At 39.0% G+C, this 18,562-nt stretch overlaps 1 protein-coding gene across 3 annotated transcripts in view; it reads right to left on the bottom strand.

Annotated features, from left to right (window-relative positions):
- The window catches only part of aacs (acetoacetyl-CoA synthetase), a 155,316-nt gene that overhangs the window by 82,722 nt on the left and 54,032 nt on the right, over window positions 1-18,562 (bottom strand). For all 3 annotated transcript variants that reach the window (XM_043715806.1, XM_043715805.1, XM_043715807.1), the window contains one exon: window positions 2,309-2,423. In XM_043715806.1, coding sequence (XP_043571741.1) covers window positions 2,309-2,423 — 115 coding nt within the window. The remainder of the gene's footprint in view (window positions 1-2,308; window positions 2,424-18,562) is intronic.

The following is an 18,562-nucleotide window of genomic DNA, read 5'->3' on the forward strand; positions in this document are numbered from 1 at the left end:
GAACATATGTTTTAATCTGATGGAAGGAAGCAACTCAGAAAAGCAACACAAGATTGAAAACAATCCAGTTAAACACAGACAAATGACTACTGCCTGAGGTCCCTGTTCTCAATTCCTGTGGTGCTGCTCTTTTGAAAAGGTGAGGGATGGTGGAGCTGCAAAAAGAAAATTGCTTTGCATTTCAGGCATCCAGCATTTGGTTGAAAAATACCTGTCTTCATAGTGCTTGATATGGTCACTTTGGCATTGGCTCCATTACACGCGAGCCATTTGAATTCTTACACCGACTATTTATAATGGTCATCCCTGAAAAACTTTCAAGAATGCAAAAGTTGACTTGGTAACAAATTGCATGCCGTTTTGTGCTGTCAGCTATGACCATTACAAAAGGAACACGTGACTATCCAATCTTGGCACATATAATGTATCCTCACAGTTAGCAGATTTTTATCCCAAAAAAAACCAGGGCTGATTATGGCAAAACTCCAAAATAAACTGTTGGAATAAGTTTTAAGACACAAATAATTACAGAACTGTTTGAACAATCATGTCATTCCTAAATGCCCAACCTTTTACAAACAAAAATTGTTCACCAGGTATGCAAAATGAATGCTGAGAAATAAAATTTCTTCAAACAAATGGATCTAATATTGTTAAGCACCCAGTTCAGGTGCAGTATAACACAGCTGGACACACACCGAGCAAAACGCTCTCCATTTTCAGCTTCATACTCAATCTCAAAAAAAACTAACTCTTATTCTAACATATTTTCCTCGTTTTTCCGAGCAGCCCAGCATTCTCAGTCAGACCACCAAGCTGCCAGATTAGTAAAATATTAGAACAAAAACAGAAACTGATGTAGGGCGGCACGGTGGCTGAGTGATTTGCACTGTTGCCTCACAGCACCGGGGTCCCACATTCAATTTCCAGCCTCGGGTGACTGTCTGTGTGGAGTTTGCACGTTCTCCCCATGTCTGAGTGGGTTTCCTCCGGGTGCTCCGGTTTCCACCACAATCCAAAGATGCACAAGTCAGGTGAATTAGCCATAATAAATTACCTATAGTGTTAGGTGCATTAGTCAGAGGAAAATGGGTCTGGGTGGGTTACTCTTCGGAGGGTCAGTGTGGACTTGTTGGGCCGAAGGGCCTGTTTCCACACTGTAGGGAATCTAATCTAATCTAAATCAAACACCGCACATATGGCACCATCTGTGGAAAGAAAGCAGAGTTAAATGTTTTGAGTCCACTACTCTGCTTTCTTTCTGTAAATGCAACCAGACCTCCTGAGTTTCTCTCACAATTTCTGTTTTTGTTTCAGATCTTCAGCATCTGCAGTTCTTTGCAATGCCCAGTCTTAAAATGGTATTCTTGCAGTCACAAAACTATCTAACTTCAGCATGACCTGGATTTGAGACCAACCCATAAAACTGAAAACCCAGTGTTCAAATTAACAGCCACCAGCTATTTCCTCATTATTCCTCAATTTCTAATATTTCAACTGAATTTTTTTTCCAAATCAGTGAAGGTCACGCATTAATTTCCACACAACTGACAACAGTTACTTTGGACAAATTACCGATAATTGAATGCTAATCAGGATACCAACCTGAATGGACTCCTTGAAGATTTAATGGACTGTATATATCAATGTTCATGCAGTTTGTAAAGAAAAAGGAGTTAAGAAGTTGTATCTTGCAAATTACAAGAAAGGCCAAAACAAAATCCGATATTTTCTTTCCACTCTCAAAGTTAAATGTTAGCTTTCTTTTAAAAAACTATCTACCCTAGGAAAGAGAATGCTGAGGAGTAACTTAATAGAGATTTTTAAAAATATAAAAGTGGTTTGACAGGGTAGATGCAGAATACAAAGATAACATTGCCACATCAATGAGCCCAAAACCAGACCCCTAAAATAGCCACAAAGAAGCCCAATAAGGAATCCAGGAAAAACTTCTTCGCTGGAAAGTATTGTTAAAAGTTGACTCTTCCTGATTCAAGTAATATAGATACATTCAAGAAATTAGTTGTAGAAGAAAAGAATGAAGGAAATGTTGATAGGTTTAGGCAAATAAGGGTGGGAATATATTTGTGAAAAGAATAAACAGCATATACCAATTGGTCTGAATAGCCTTCTCTGCACTGTAATGCTTCTTATAACATTGATATATTCAACAGTACACTGACTGTACTTAAGCACTGCTATCCACAGATTCCACAAATAAATCAATAATTTATGTTCCACATCCCAAGATGCTTAACAAGATTTACATTTGAAAATGAACAGGCACAAGTAATGAATCACTATTTACCTTTCACTACATTCTGCAGCTTCTCCATGTGATCATGTTCTTTACCATTGTAAATAACTGCTTCAACTGAAAAAATTAGCTTGGGTTGGATTTGAGAGATCCTATCCAGTACACCCTGCAGAGAAATTTGCAATAGTAAAAGTTTTAGAAAAGCATGTAACATAAATAATTAGGTAAAAACTTAGCATCTACATTCAATGTATTTTCTGTCAGACCAATCCTGAAGAGTAAATACAAATGCATTATCTTTTATTGTTCCTCATTCCTCACAGTATTGCAATGAAACAAAAATTAACTCCAGGTTCAGTCTTGAGAAAACATTCACATTTGGCAGAAGCAAAATTCCTTCAACATGGAGGGAGGAGAAACAGAACAAAAATGCTTAGGAATCGCAACATAAGAACATAGGAGTTAAAAAGGCCATTCGGCCCTTCAATCCTGCTCCACTATTCAATGCAATCATGGCTTAGCTGGTTGTGGTTTCAGACCCACTTTGCTGTCTGCACCATTTGTCTCTTAAAAATCGAAGTCAGCCTTGAATAGGTTTAAAGACACATCACTAGTTATTACATCCCAAGGAAGAGAATTTCCTATTCTAACGAGGAAAAAAAAATCCTCATCTCATAACGTACAGCTCAGTGGTTAGCACTGCTGCATAACAGTGCCAGGAACCCAGAATCAATTCCAGCCTTGGGTGACTGTCTTGTATGGAGAAAGTGAGGTCTGCAGATGCTGGAGATCAGAGCCGGAGATGTGTTGCTGGAAAAGCGCAGCAGGTCAGGCAGCATCCAGGGAACAGGAGAATCGACGTTTCGGGCATAAGCCCTTCCTGAAGAAGGGCTTATGCCCGAAACGTCGATTCTCCTGTTCCCTGGATGCTGCCTGACCTGCTGCGCTTTTCCAGCAACACATCTCCGGCTCTGACTGTCTTGTATGGAATGTCCATGTTCTCCTCATGGCTGCATGGGTTTCCTCTCAGTCCATAGATGTGCAAATCAGGTGGATTGGATTGGCCATGCTAAATTGTCCACGGTGTCCAGGGATGGGCAGGCTGTCTGGATTAGCCGTGGTAAATGTGAGATAGGGAGCTGGGTGGGATGCTGTTCAGAGGGTTGGTGCAGACTGAAGCATAAAGTGACTTGGGAGTCCTAGTTCAGGATTTACAAGGTTTCTTCCCACAATGTCAGGATTCTATAATTCTCTTTGTTAAAAGGGAAACCTCTTTTGTTTTAAAAATGATGGTTATCATTTTATTCTCATAGAGGGGAACAGTACACTTGGTACACATGTTCCCTCAAAATAGAGTCATAGAGATGTACAGCAAAGAAACAGACCCTTCAGTACAACTCATCCATGCCAACCAGATATCCTAACCTAATCCAGTCCCATTTGCCAGCACTTGGCCCATACCCCTCTAAATCATTCTTATTTTTATACCTATCTAGATGCCTTTTAAATGTTTATTTGTACCACCTCTTCATTACTTCTGCAAAATATTCAATCAAGATCATGAGACATGATTTCCCATGCACAAAGCCATGTTGACTACCAATAATCAGTCCTTGCCTTTCCAAATACATGTAAATTCAGTCCCTCTGGATTCCCTCCAACAAACTGCCCACCACCAATGTCAGGCTCATCAGTCTATAGTTCCCTGGCTTTTCCTTACCACCTTTCTTAAATAGTGGCACCATATTAGCTAACCTCCTCTTCTGGCACCTCATCTGTGACTATCAATGGATACAAATGTCTGAGCAAGGTGCCCAGCAATCACTTCCCTAGCTTCCCACAGAGCTCTTCTATGTTTCAATAAGAACACAGTCTCATTCATTTAAACTCAGACAAATACAGGTCAAATGCAACATAGTGTAAGGTTATACATTTTGGTAGGAAGTATATAGGCATAGATTATTTTCTAAATGGGGAAAGGGTTCAGAAACCTGAAGCACAAAGTGACTTGGGAGTCCTAGTGCAGGATTCTCTGAAAGTTACCATGCAGGTCCAGTTGAGGTTAGGAAGGGAAATACAATGTTGGCATTCATTTCAAGAGGGCTAGAAAACACAAGCACAGGTGTACTACTGAGGCTGTGTAAGGCTCTGGTTAGATGCATTTAGAACATTGTGAGCAGTTTTGGACCCTGTATCCAAGATGTGCTGGCATCAGATGGCGTCCAAATAAGGTTCACAAGAATGATCTCAGGGAATGAAGGGCATGTCAAATGAGAAGCAGTTGAGGACTCATGGTCTGCACGGAGTTTAGAAGGAAATTGGGTATCTGATTGAAACTTGCAGGACACAGAGGCCTGGATAACGTGGACGTGGAAAGATCTTCTCCATTAATAGGAGAGACGAAGACCTGCGCCATAGCCTCAGGATGAAGGGAGGACCCTTTAGAAAGGAGGAATTTCTTCAGCCAGAGGGTGGTGAACCCGTGGAGGCCAAGTCATTGAATGTATTTAAGGTAGAGTTAGATAGGTTTCTGATTTGTAAGGGGATCAAGGGTTATGGGGAGAAGGCAGGAGAATGGAGTTGAGAAACATATTAGCCATGATCGAATGGTGGAGCAGACTCGATGGGCTGAATGGCCTCATTCTACTCCAAAACCTTATGCTCTTTCTTCATAAAGGTAAATCCTTCATCTCAGGAATGAGTGAACCTTCCCTGAAGTTACTAAAGCAGTGATATATTTTTTCAAATAAAGGAGACTAAAACTCCCTTCAGCCCTGTACAGCTGCAGTAAAATGGTCTTGATTTTATATTCCGTAAAACAAAATAAATAATGGTAATACAATGTGCAACACATTTGAGCATGGAACATAAACCAAGAGGTACAATTTGCAGCTCATTTTTGAATCTTTAATTCAAGAACGAGTGGCAGATCCAACATTGGGATTAAAGGTAAAGTAAAACATTTCCCAGAAATCAATGCACCATTTTCAATTCTCTGTATATATCAGTATTTAATTTTGTCCAAAACAGATGCAGTTGAAAAATCTAAACTTCTTTTAAATTAATTATACTTCATATATGTAAAAATGAGAACACTGAATTGAATGCCAATTTCCTCAGGGCACTCTCTATGATAAAAATGATTCTGACAGCGTAAAGAAGTGTCCAGTATAATCTGCGTTTAAATTCAGGACTGGTAATGTGGCCACCCTCAGCCAATTAAACAAATGAACAGTATTATTTAGCAAACAGTATTGGGGTACTCTGGCTCAGTTAGCAGATAAAATGTTCAAGTAAGTCATCTAAGAAGTAAGTTGCAATGAAGGAGTATTCTGGCTTCTAAATGTGTCATGAAGAATGATTGAAACATAAGCGATGAAAACTTCAGTTTGTTTGGAAATGAAATAGCAGGACAAAGACTGAAATCAATCAACTATTAATCATACGAACAGAATAACTCACTTCAAAACTTGGGGACTTTTAATTATTTGTTCAACAAATTTAACATCAACTAGGCAAAAGTGAGGACAGCAGATGCTGGAAATCACAGTCTAGATTAGAGTGGTGCTGGAAAAACATAGCAGGTCACACAGCATCCAAGGAGCAGGATGCTGCCTGACCTGCTGTGCTTTTCCAGCACCACTCAAATTTAACATCAATCCATCCCAATTATCAACAGCATTACTGAAGCTAGGCATTTACCAAAATTATATTTTTGGGGGAAAACTGAGCTTCTGAGATCACATTTTTCGTGTAATATGACCAGCCCACACTTCAGAATTGAATAAAACTATGTGGCCTGTCAATTAATTAAGATATTCACAAGGAAAGAGACTAGAAAGTATCATGCAACCTCGGAGCTCCATTGTCATCTTTAATCTCCATTGCACAGCATGCTGCCAAGTATTGTCAAAAAGATGAAATAGAGCTGAGATTTCTCAGGATCAATGACAAAAAAATCTGAATTCAAAATAGTCTAAATTCTACTAATTACAAATCCTCAAAATCATATTTGTGAAGATTCTGACTTAAACAAGAGATGGGGAGGAAGAAAAACGATCCTCAGTCTCCAAGCTGAGAAAAAAAAGAAGCTTGCAGTGTAAAATACAGACAGATTTATTAATTCTCTTTCATGTTTGAATATAACATAACAATTTTTTCAATTTCACTTCAATACACAAATAACCTCAATGTATAACATGGTGCCATTCCATTTAATTGCCGAATGTCACTTTCGTTGACAATACTGGCCTCTAATAGATAAGAGATTTTTGATGTATTCAGTTGCATTCAAGTTCAAAAAGAGTTGAGATTTTCCATCAACTTCAAACATACCAATTAACTGAAGATTTTACTTCAGAACAATTTAGCCAACTTTTGAAATATTAGCTCGTCATAAACCAATTACTAGATTTTTAAAAGATTGTCTTGTAATTTACGGTTTTGAAACTTTTACAATTCCAGAAATAATCGGTAACCAGATGAAAGAATCCTCACTTGTTATCCCAAAGGCTCAGCTCAATAATCCACAGATAATCATACAGACAGGAAGGTCCTAGCTCTAATCTTCAGTCCCTGCTGACATGTCTGCTAATGGAAGGAGCTAAACAGCTTAATGGTGCAAGGGAGGGAAAGACAGCATAAAGCTCAGTGCCGAGACATGTGATGAAGTGAAGGAAGGGGAGGATAACCAAGATGTCAGATATGAAAGAACGCAGACTACCCAGAGGAGCGCAGAGATGGAGAGGAGTAAAGCCATGGCAGTGAATCAGCTTCTGGATATCCATTTTAATGATACTGCAATATGATGATGACTCAGCAATGAAAGTATCCTTTCAAAAGCAGGTGAGACTGAAAATTGGCTAGAGAAGGAGATTTTTAATAATGTACCCCTGTATACAAAATGTGGTTCAAGATTAAAGAGGATGAGCATTGCCATAAATAAATGCTGCAAGGATTAGTGACTCCAGGCCTAATAATACAATAGAAATACTGGATTTTAATGAGGCATACCAAATATCATGTTAAAACATATGCCATGACTACTACGTAGATGGTCTTTGATTACTGCAGCGAGTTGCAATTTAGAAGAAGGAATGAGAGGAATTTCTCCTGTCTCCTGGTGTTACTTACATTGAATGGCCAGGGAGACTGCACTAAACTGCAAACAATCTGAAACCATTGTATCACAGGAGACCTTCCAGACAAATGTGTTATATAACTTCATAACTTCCTTCCTTTTGTACTCTCTGGTCCTAGTTAGAAAGCACAGGGTCGCATACACAGTTGATGTACTTGGCAGGTCACTGGACCAGTAGTCCAGATACCCAGGTTAATGCTTTGGAGACATGGGCTCAAATCCCACCAGAGCATATGGTGAAGTTTAATTCAATTTAAAAAATCTTGAATTAAAAAAAAAAGAGATAGTCTAAGGAGATCAGTAACCATTGTCAATTGTTGAAAAAATAAACCATCTGGTTCAATAATGTTATTTAGGGAAGGAAACCCTCACCTGATCTGGCCTACATGCAAGTCCAGAACCAAACCCCATGTGGCTGACTTCCTGAAATGGCCCCAAATATGTCACTCAGCTCAAGGAGCACTATCAGCAAGACAGTAAAAACTCACCCAATCACAATCCATAAACAACTTTTTAAAAATCACCCATCAGCATTCTGTGGTCAAGAGGCGACTTGGCCCATCAGCAGTTTCCTAATGTTTTTCAAAGTATTCCTGATATCATCCTTATGAATACTATTGCAATCTTTCATGTGTCTCTGTATCCTATTTATAATATGACAACCAGTACACAATCTGTTCAAGTATGATCTAACCAAGATTTTATACGGGTTTGAGAGAACTTTCTTACACTTCAATTTTATCCTTCCAGAATTAAGTCTCCTACTTTGCTTGCTTTTTTTCATGGCCTTGGTAACCTGTGATGGACCTTTGAATGATCAGGTATATTCATATTCCAAGATCCCTTTGTTCCTATACTCACTTAGACTTGCAACATCCAAGTAATAAAGTGACTTCTCTGCTCTTTCTACCATGATTCATATCTCACATTTCTGTTAAAATATATTTGCCAATTAATAAACTTGCACAATGGGCAAATAACATCTGGAATAATGGACTAATCTAATCAATTTGGTTCCATCGGCAAATTTAGAAATTGTGAATTCCAGAATTCAAATTATTATTGTAAATTGTGAACAGCAACAGTACTAATCCTTGATGAACAGCACTCATCTTCTGTCATTCTGAATAACTATCCTTCACTCCCACTCTGTCTTGATGCCATCTAGTAATACGTTCTGCCACTGTGTCCCAACACCACATACTCTTGGACCTTATTCAATATTCTATTGTGGGGCACCTTATCAAAAGGCCTTTTGAAACTCCAAGCAAAACACATATGCTGCATCATCACTGTCTACTTTCTCCATCACCTCCTCAAAAGTCCAATACTGCTGGTGAAGTAAGATATTCTCTTTTGAAATCCAAATTGATGATTCATTTTTTTTTCTCTGTTCTAGATTTTCTTTTACCTTCTTCTTTAGTTGGGATTCCATTATTTTTCTCATGACCTATGTTCAGTTCTGGTCCCCAACAGTCTTTTAGCACTACACATTTTTTGTTTTAAACAAATTATTAAATGAGCAGTAATGCCTCTCATTGTCTTCTCCTTAGAGTCTTTTAAATAACTGTTCACCCAGAACAGGAACTTGAGAGTACACTTAATTTATTCAATGAGTCAGTTTTTTTGGAAAGAAAACTTTAATGCACTTATCTCGTTTGTCATCTCATCACTCAGTGACATGTACTTGTTTCATTTCTCTAGTAAATATTGAATCAAAGTGATTCTTTAACATTTCTGTTATATCTCTAATGTTACTTGCATTATTAACGTCTTGACAGTCCATTACTATATTTTTATTGATATGCATGTAAAATATTTTACAATTCTTTGGTCCTCATTAATTCATTTTCATTATTCCTCTTTGCCTTAAATTTTTTATTATGAGGCATACCTCTGCTTAAGAAATATCTCTTTCCTAAACCCCAGTTGTTCCCTTATATCTTCATTCACTGGTGTTGAGTTTGTTCTCTTCTTTTAGTAGAACGTACTTTTCCTGCACTCTTAAACAGCATTTTAAATGTTTCCCATAAATTGTTCTATATTGCTGTTTGCCAACATTATCACTTATTTTATTTTCCTCAGGTTCTAGTGAATCTTTCTTTTTTGTGCTTTTTCCACATTGGATTACAAAACTCACCTGTACACACTGTAGGAACTCAGTTCCTTTACCCTCTATACCTACCTATTCTATCCAATTAACATCAGGGTATCGAAATGCCCAAGACTATTAATTATGGGTCTTACTCCAGTTCCTTACTTGTACATTTATTTCCCTACCTTCCACAGTTTGCTCATCAGGAGTTTACACCTATCAAATGTGATTAATTACCTCAAACGTCTGTCCATAGCGATCCTATTTTTGCTTTGCTTATTGTGGCGTATTTTCCACTGCCCATGTTATCCCAACTACTCTTTCTCCCTTTCTTTTTTTATCTTATCCAAAATATGTGGCAAGACTGAATGCAGCATTCAGAATCCCAATTTTTCAGTAACCACATTTCATTAATCCCTACTACATCTAGTTCCTCCCAATGCATGCTAGCCCTCCAGTGCTTCTGCTTTATTACAGGCACCATTTTATTGCAGTACGCACATTAAGATGAAATTCTATTAAAAACGTGTTAATATATGATTAAACAGGTTGTTAGACTTCTGTTCCACAACTCTATTCATTCTCTTGCCATCAATGCCCTCCCTTACTTTAATCTTTACAAAATCCACCTGCCATGTTTTGTTACATTTAAGCTACTTATGTTTCTTGTTGATCCTTCATCATCTCAACACTTTAAAGCCATCACCATCTCTCTATTTACCCTTTCTACCAGTCCATCTATCCCATTGTAATTTGGGTCAAGTACAGTTCCTTACTGCACTTGAACTGATGTCGGCATTTCATTAGCCAAGTGCTAATCGTTCTGACCTGATCCAATGTCAATTTGTACAAGGCTCACCCCACAACCCAGAGACTCCTACTTTCAAGACTCTGCTTTCAAATTCAATGCATAACTCCTGATACTCTTGCTTCCTGTTCCCACTAATATTGTTTTGCTCCAAGACGGAACAGAACAACTGGATTTACACTCTTTATCCAAATTCCTCCCAGCATTTTCCTGAGGAATATTCCTTAATTTGACACTAGGTAAGCAACAAACACTTTGGAATCCTCATTCTTTGCTGCAGAGAAACTATCTATCCTTAATTACAGATTCACATCTATTACTACGTTTGTATTCTGCGCTTTCCAGTTCTAGACAGCTTTCTGAGCTACTGTACATTGATCTGCATTGTGATTCATCCATGCAGTCTTTCTCCGAGTGGGTATATTGAAGCTGTTGGACCAGGGTCTGCAGGATTTCCTTTCCAACCTCTCCTAAATCCCAGATACCGAGTCCGCAGTAGTCCTAGTTTCAGTTTACTGAATCAGATGCTTTGCTCTCGAGAAAATCTGTATTCTGGCTCAAACAGTCCAGAAGTTCCTCCACTTCTCCAAACTCACCCTCCAGTTCAATGACTATGAGCCAGACAGTTAAGAGATGAAGACATTTATTACAGAGGTGATTGTTGGGGCCAGTCAAGTCATCTTCAAACTCCCACAGCTTGTTGTTCAAACTCTCAGTCTATCTGGCCATATCCTAGATAAGCCTTAAATTTTGTTTATTTCATGAATTAAACATTTTATTGAACAATTATGTGCAGCTATATCAAATAGTTTAGTTAGTTAAGTCACCTATTTGATATAGTACTCACCCGACCATAGTTTCAACTGTTGCCCTTCGAGACAAAAAAAATCTTAGAACTCAACTGAACAAATCACCTTCCTGCTTACTTAATCAATGTTTCAGATGTCAGCTTTGACTGCTTCGTGCTTCCTCTTTCAGACTTGCAAAAGACAGATCACTCCTTCCCAGGCTGCACAAGATTCCCTCACTCAGCAAACTCCCCTAGTTAAGCAAGTACTTTGCTAAAGATGTACTAACTTGCTCTGGTCTTTTGCAGAAGCAAATAATCTCCTGTATTTATCCCTATGGAAATTCCAAAGACTTGAGACAGCCCCTATTAACTACGTAATCCAGCTTATTTGGGAAGATAGAAATCAAAGCCAAATTTACTTTACTCTTGTATTTACAAGCCCAACCTTGGACTCTCAAATATTTCAGAACATTATTCACTCCAACAGGAAGAACATAACATGAATGTTGCTGAAAGAGGAGACGTGTTGCCAATGCAAGAATACCAAATTTCAAACAAGCGCAATGTTTATACTACTTTGCAGAAAGGAAGAATACGGTGGTATTGTTTGGCAAGCCAATTCTGATTGCATGACATGCTGCCACAGGTGATGCAACTGGGCATTACAGACTCTCACATGCCGAGGTTATTCAAAAAGGGTGCAAGGCTGGAACATACTACTTTGGTTTGTACAGAATAAAATCCCTACATCTGAACATGTGCTGCTTCTATTTATGTGTGAATAAGCAATGTCATAAATTTTAAAAACAGGTTAAGGAAGCCATTTCACATATCTACTGTGTAATTGTTAAGCAAATAATATTTTCCACTCATCAGGATGCTGCATTTATCTAAAAAAAAAATTCTGCCTATCACTCACAACATTGCTCAATCATTAGATTGTATGGATTTTTAGTGTCAGTGTGATGCCAGACATATAGGCTGCTGCATGTTCCAATGTTTGGCTGATCAAATTAAACCAACTTGACCATACCCAACCAGCCCATTTACAAAAATCCAAATCAAAAATGTCGACTGTTAAATGCAATTCCACAATTTGGCAGCACTTGCTAAATACTCCTAAGTGTGATAATAGTGACATGCGCAACTTAGTAAGATTGCTAGTTCAGCTCCTAAAGTGGCTCATATATATACACACTTGTTAGCAGTGACATACAGTCATACAAAAGGAACACACTCTGAAAACAGAAAGGATTATGTTTAACCTTTGCTCTATTTTTAAATTATCTGAAGTTGAAGAAAACTATAGTTCATTGGTGCTGTCTCCAAGAAAATGCCTTAGCCAGAATTGACCTGCCCAACTAATCACATTTAAAAAGCAAAACATTGTGAATGTTGAATTAAAATAGAAAGTGCTGGAGGAACTCAGCACATCTGGCAGCATTTATGGAGAGAGAAGCAAAGTTAACATTTTGAGTCCCATGACTCTTCTTTAGCACTCTTACACCTTTTTTTTGTTGTTTATATTGTCATGACTGCTTGAGATTTCACATGCTTATGTTTGTTTGGTGAATACAAGTTTCAACATATCTTTCCAGTGATACTATTTATTTTATTAGAAAACTATTTACGAAAAATATCAATTTCACTTTTGATCACCATTAAAAGCAAATAATGCTGAGAGATATACTGTATTTAGGTCCATTATTTTCATAATAGTTTCAGAAAATCCCTTTGCCCATGCAACAAACCAGGACTTCTACCACTATTCCCTTAATGCTATTAGAAATCTCAGATGACGAAAATGTGTTGCTGGAAAAGCGCAGCAGGTCAGGCAGCATCCAAGGAGCAGGAGAATCGACGTTTCGGGCATAAGCCCTTCTGAAATCTCAACCAACTCCCTGACAAGTAGCTAATGAAGGAGGTAGCATGACTTCAAACTATCTGCTGAAACATCATGAAATCATGCAGCCAGAGGAGCCGACACTACTGTTTGGGAAATCAATATTTCCAACTTATGCATTATTCCCAAGTTGGGATTATTCAAGTCAACCTTTGGCACTTGACTGGCATCATGGAACACTGCCAATAGTTCTTGGTGCTAAAATGAGATGGTTAGGTCCACTCTAGACAGGAAAGGAAGGGAAACTTGCTGATGTAAGGGTTAAAACACAATAATGGGTGGGGAACATTAATGAAAACAATTTTGGGAAGCAGTTCCTCAGGTTTATTTTACGATTTGTTAATAGTTAACAGAATTCAAACACCTATCGTTTCTCAGAAAAAACTGTTAATAAATTACTCCACCACTTTAAAGGCAGTTTATAATCATTTATCTCTTATCGAAAATTTATTTAATCTTACTCCAAGATTCTAAGTTAAATATTTTCTTATTACCTATTAAAAGAAACCTCAATTGTATGGCAGTGCTTTGACCTCACAGTAGCCCAATGTTTCAACACTCTCCAACATTTCCTCGCTTTCCTGCTCAATTAAATTTTTCTCAAGAACTGCAAAATTATTTCTATAAGAGTTCTCTGTAAAAGGTTTAAGAATCACAATTAGAACTAGGGGTGGCACAGTGGCTCAGGTGGTTAGCACTGCTGCCTCAAGGCACCAGGGACATGGGTTTGATTGTACTCTCTTGCGACTGTCTGTATGGAGTTTGCACATTCCCCCCTTGTCAGCATGGGTTTCCTCCCAGTGCTCCAGTTTCCTCCCACAGTTCAAAGATGCACAGGTTAAGTGGATTTGTCCTAGTAAATTGTTCATAGTGTCCAGGGATGCATAGGTTAGATGGTTTAGCCATGACAATTGCAGGGTTACGGAGACAAGCTAGGGGTCTGGATGGGATACTCTTCAGAGAGCTGGTGCAACTCAATAGGCTGAATAGCCTCTTTCTGGAATGTAGGGATCCTGTGAATTTGTATAGCGGTAAATCTTTAAAGTGTGTTTTGCTTTATCTTGTGCTACTAAGTTTGGGCTTTTGTATCTTACAAAAATCCAGTTGAAACTGACAATTCTAAAACCTTAAAAAAAAGCCTCAACGCCTACTAATTTACATGAAGGCTCAAGCAATGTCAGTGGCAGACACTGAAAGACCAGAATACAAATAAAGTAACTACAGGAGCTTGTAGGCGGAATCGACTCCCCTACCCCGCAATCACCAATATTCAGAATGCTAGAAACTGATGAGATGACACAATCATTCTACAAGTTTTAGCTCTTAAAATAGCAACAAAATGACACACTGGCTGATTAGTCAATGGCACAGCAGTGAACCTGCCTTCTGGTAGCCTGTCATTGTGTCCTGTATGATCTCTAAGAGCTTGAAATATGTAAGGTAGCATTGAAATCAGAAGTGAAAATAGTTTAAAAGAAAATAAGTGGCTATGTTTCCAATAGGTTAAAATGGGGTTTGATGAGACATTAATTAAGTAATATTATAGCATCTAAAAACAAATTGAACTGTTCCTTTAAAATATATTTCCTACTTTCATTGTCATTCACAATTAAATGAAAGGTTAATGGAAAACTAGTTGTCATCTTTGCACTTTACCATTAGCACTGGACATTAAAACCTCATTTAGTATTGTAGAAACAGAAGAGGAGAGAGAGTGACAGCCATTGGTATCAAGGTCACAGAGTGTGGCCTCAAGGAGCACTCGTAAAACTGGGAACGGGAATTGGGGCAGACTCTCCACTTGTTGGAGTCATACCCGGCACGTAGAAGTGGCTGTTGAAAGTCAGTCACCCCAGCTCCAGGGCATCTCTGCAAGACTTCCTCAGGGTAGCGTCTTCAGCCCAACCACCTTGAGCTATTTCAATGACCTTGCCTTCATCATAAAGTCAGAACTGGGGATGTTTACCAAATGATTCCACAATGTTCAGGACAATTTGTGACTCTTCATTCACTACAGCAGTCCATATTCAAATAAGCACAACTTCAATAATATCCAGGCTTAAACTGACAGGTGGCGGGGGGTGGGGATCCAAGATGGCAGCGACCCAGCAACTGAGTCTACAGTGCTCCTCCCAAGACTTGGGCAAAGTGGGTCACCCACCCCCACCACACTCACCAAATCATTTAAAATAGTTTTTACTTAATGTAAAAAGTTGTTTAGTATTCAATTTAAACAATTTAATCTCCAGTAAAAATGACTGAAGGTGGGGGAGCCTGCAGTTCTCCCCCACCTTCTCCAGCTGCAGCAGAGGCGTCCGCAGCCACCCCAGGGGACTTACCTACGGCGGCGAGCCTCGTGGAAATAATCTCCAAACTCGACGCGAAGATCGACACTTCTATTGAAGAATCCCAAAGCCGATGGGACTCACTCTCGGCCGCGCTGCAAAAGCACGACCAAGACATCAAGGAAATCGAGCGCCGAGTCAGAGTGGCGGAGCTAAAGGCCGCGACCTCCGAAACTATAGCACAATCGGCCGTGGAGCAAGTCCGGACCTTAGAGAATCACATTGACAACCTCGAGAATTGTAGTCGTCGAAAAAATATTCGTTTGCTGGGCCTTCCCGAATGGGAAGAGGAAGGCCAGCTTACGGTGTTCCTTGAACAGTGGCTTCCACAGCTTTTAAATCTGGAGGCTGGATCAGGCCAGGTAAGGGTGGAATGGGCCTACCGGGTTGCAATACGCGGGCCCGGCTCGAACCAGCGCCCCCGCCCAGTCCTGTTCCAGCTGCAGAGTGAAAAGGAGAGGCAGATACTCTTAGAAGCCTCCAGAAATCTTGGAAAAGATACCCAAGCCATGATCTACAAGATCATGTTATTCCAGGATTTTTCCACAGCTCTGGTCCGAAAGAGGAAGGCGTTTGATGAAGCAAAGAAGTATTTAAGGGACTTAAATGTTCAGTACACCTTGCGCTACCCAGCGACGCTACACTTTAACCATGAAGGATCCGTGTATAACTTCAGATTGCCGGAAAAGGCCAAGGAATTTTTGGACTCTCGGATAAATTATAAGAGTTAATTGATGTTAGTTTGCTTTCCCCCCACTCTGGTTTACACCCCCCCCTTTTTTTTAAATATATTAATCCTTTTTTTTTAAACCTTACTGTTTAATATTATCTTGGGGGGTGGGGAGAGGGATTTATTTATTTGTTCTCGACTTAACGATTTTCTCCCCTTTTTTTTTAAAATATATATTATATATACACACACATACATGTGTGGGGGGGGGGGGTGTTTAGTTAATGTTGGTGGGGGGAGGTGGTTACCTTATCCTATTTTATCTCTGTCTCTAGGAGCGGGGCTGTTTTTCCCTTGTTATTTTGTATTATTTTATCTAATTATTACTTGTTGAGGCTGTATTTTATTGTTATATGTTTATACATGGTATTAACATTACCAAATATATCCAGGTGTTGGTGTGGGTCGGTGGGGCGTTGGGTGCTCACTGTTAACTCGAGAGTATATTTGAATTTTCTTCATCCTATTAAGGAGCGCCTGGGTCAAGGGTGGGGCACTGGTCGGGAGAGGATACAATGGACTTTTGGAAAGGAAGTGATACCCCCTGGGAACAAGGGGGAAAAAATCTCCATTTATTTTTATTTTTTTTTTAATGTAGAAATAGTTTTTTTATTATACTGTTGTGAGTGTATCAGAGAGCCTTTATTTTTGTGAATTTTATATGCTCTATGCTCGGGATGTTCTGGAAAGGGTTTCCCTTCCCGAGGGGTCTCGGACTTGTCCGGACGATTATGGTTGATCAGTCGGTTAAGTGGTGCACTTGGAATGTCAAGGGGAGTAATTCACCAGACAAAAAGGAAGAAAATATTATCAAACCTCAAGAAAGAAAGGGTTGATATAGCTCTCCTACAGGAGACACACTTATTGGATAAAGAACACTTGAAATTACGACAAGGTGGATTTGATCAGGCCTTTTTCTTCTTCTTTTAGCTCAAAAAGCAGGGGAGTGGTTATTCTTATTCTGAAGAATTTCCCTTTCAGATCAGATAAAAGTCGAATCTGGACAATATATTTTGATTAAAGCCCTTATAAATGGAGAGGAATATGGGATTTTAAATTTGTATTGCCCCCCCTGCACATCCTTTTAAACTTATAATGGAAGCCTTCTCAAAATTGATGGCTCTTGGTACTTGTCATACAATTATAGGGGGAGACTTTAACTGTATTATGGATCCAGAAATAGACAGGATTCCCAACAGTACTGCAGGGGTATCTCCCAGATCTAGACAATTGGTGGATTTGAACAAAGAATTAGGACTAGTAGATGTATGGAAATGCCTTCATCCACAGGGCAGAGATTTTTCTTTTTACTCCAATCCACATAAATGTCATACCAGAATCAATATGTTTTTTGCCCTCTCGATCTTTTTAAATTCCATATCATCCTGTAAAATAGGCAGTATAGCAATTTCCGATCACGCTGCTGTATATATGGAAATCAAGGCGAGGAACAATGAGACATCCCCCCGGCATTGGCATATGGACCCCTTTCTGATGAAAGACAGTAAATTTGTAAAGTACTTCTCCCATTAATTTAAAACTTTTTTAGAAATTAATTCAGGTACAGCTAGCAACCCATCAATGATGTGGGAGACCATCAAAGCTTACGCACGAGGTTTGATCATCTCATACTTAGCGACCCAGAAAAAATTAAAGGGAGAACAACAGCGTCTGCTCAAAGCTCGCTTAAAAGCGGCTGAAACAGCATACGCTGACAGACCTTCTATTATCAAATTGCAAAGGATTACGGCCCTTAGGACAGCTCTAAACACCACGCTTACCAAAACGGCTAAGAGGGAAATATTATTTGCAAAACAAAGGTTATATGAATTTGGCGATAAACCCAGTAGATACTTAGCATTTCTTGCAAAGAAAAAGAAGGCCCCTCAAACTATCACGTCTATCAAGGAAAGTGCGGGTATTTTGACTTATAATCATAAAAAGATTAACGCAATCTTTAGAAAATTTTATTCTGATTTATATAAATCGCAGGATTGCAAAGACAGGACTAGGAGGATGCAGTCATTTTTTAAAAACCTGACCTTTCCGGACCTAACTCCGGAACAGGTATCGGTCTTGAATGTTCCCCTAACAATCCAAGAAATACTTGATGCAATGAGGCAACTTCAGAGCAGTAAGACACCTGGCCCAGATGGCTTTCAAGCTGAATCCTATAAAGAATTTACAGGAATATTGGCTGGTCCACTTATGGATATGTATAACTATTCATACAGTCAGGGCTGTCTCCTGCCTTCGCTGAAAGAGGCGAATATCTCTCTCTTATCCTCAAAAAAGGAAAGAACCCAGAAGATTGCGCGTCATACAGACCAATATCCTTGCTAAATGTAGATTTTAAAATCCTCTCTAAAATGTTAGCATTGAGGCTAGAAAGGGTATTGCCACATATCATAAAGGAGGATCAGACAGGGTTTATTAAGGGCCGTAGATCATCCAATAATGTTAGAAGGGTTTTGAATGTAATTCAAGCCTGCCA

Source organism: Chiloscyllium plagiosum, chromosome 25, assembly GCF_004010195.1.
Source record: "Chiloscyllium plagiosum isolate BGI_BamShark_2017 chromosome 25, ASM401019v2, whole genome shotgun sequence".
NCBI lineage: Eukaryota > Metazoa > Chordata > Chondrichthyes > Orectolobiformes > Hemiscylliidae > Chiloscyllium > Chiloscyllium plagiosum.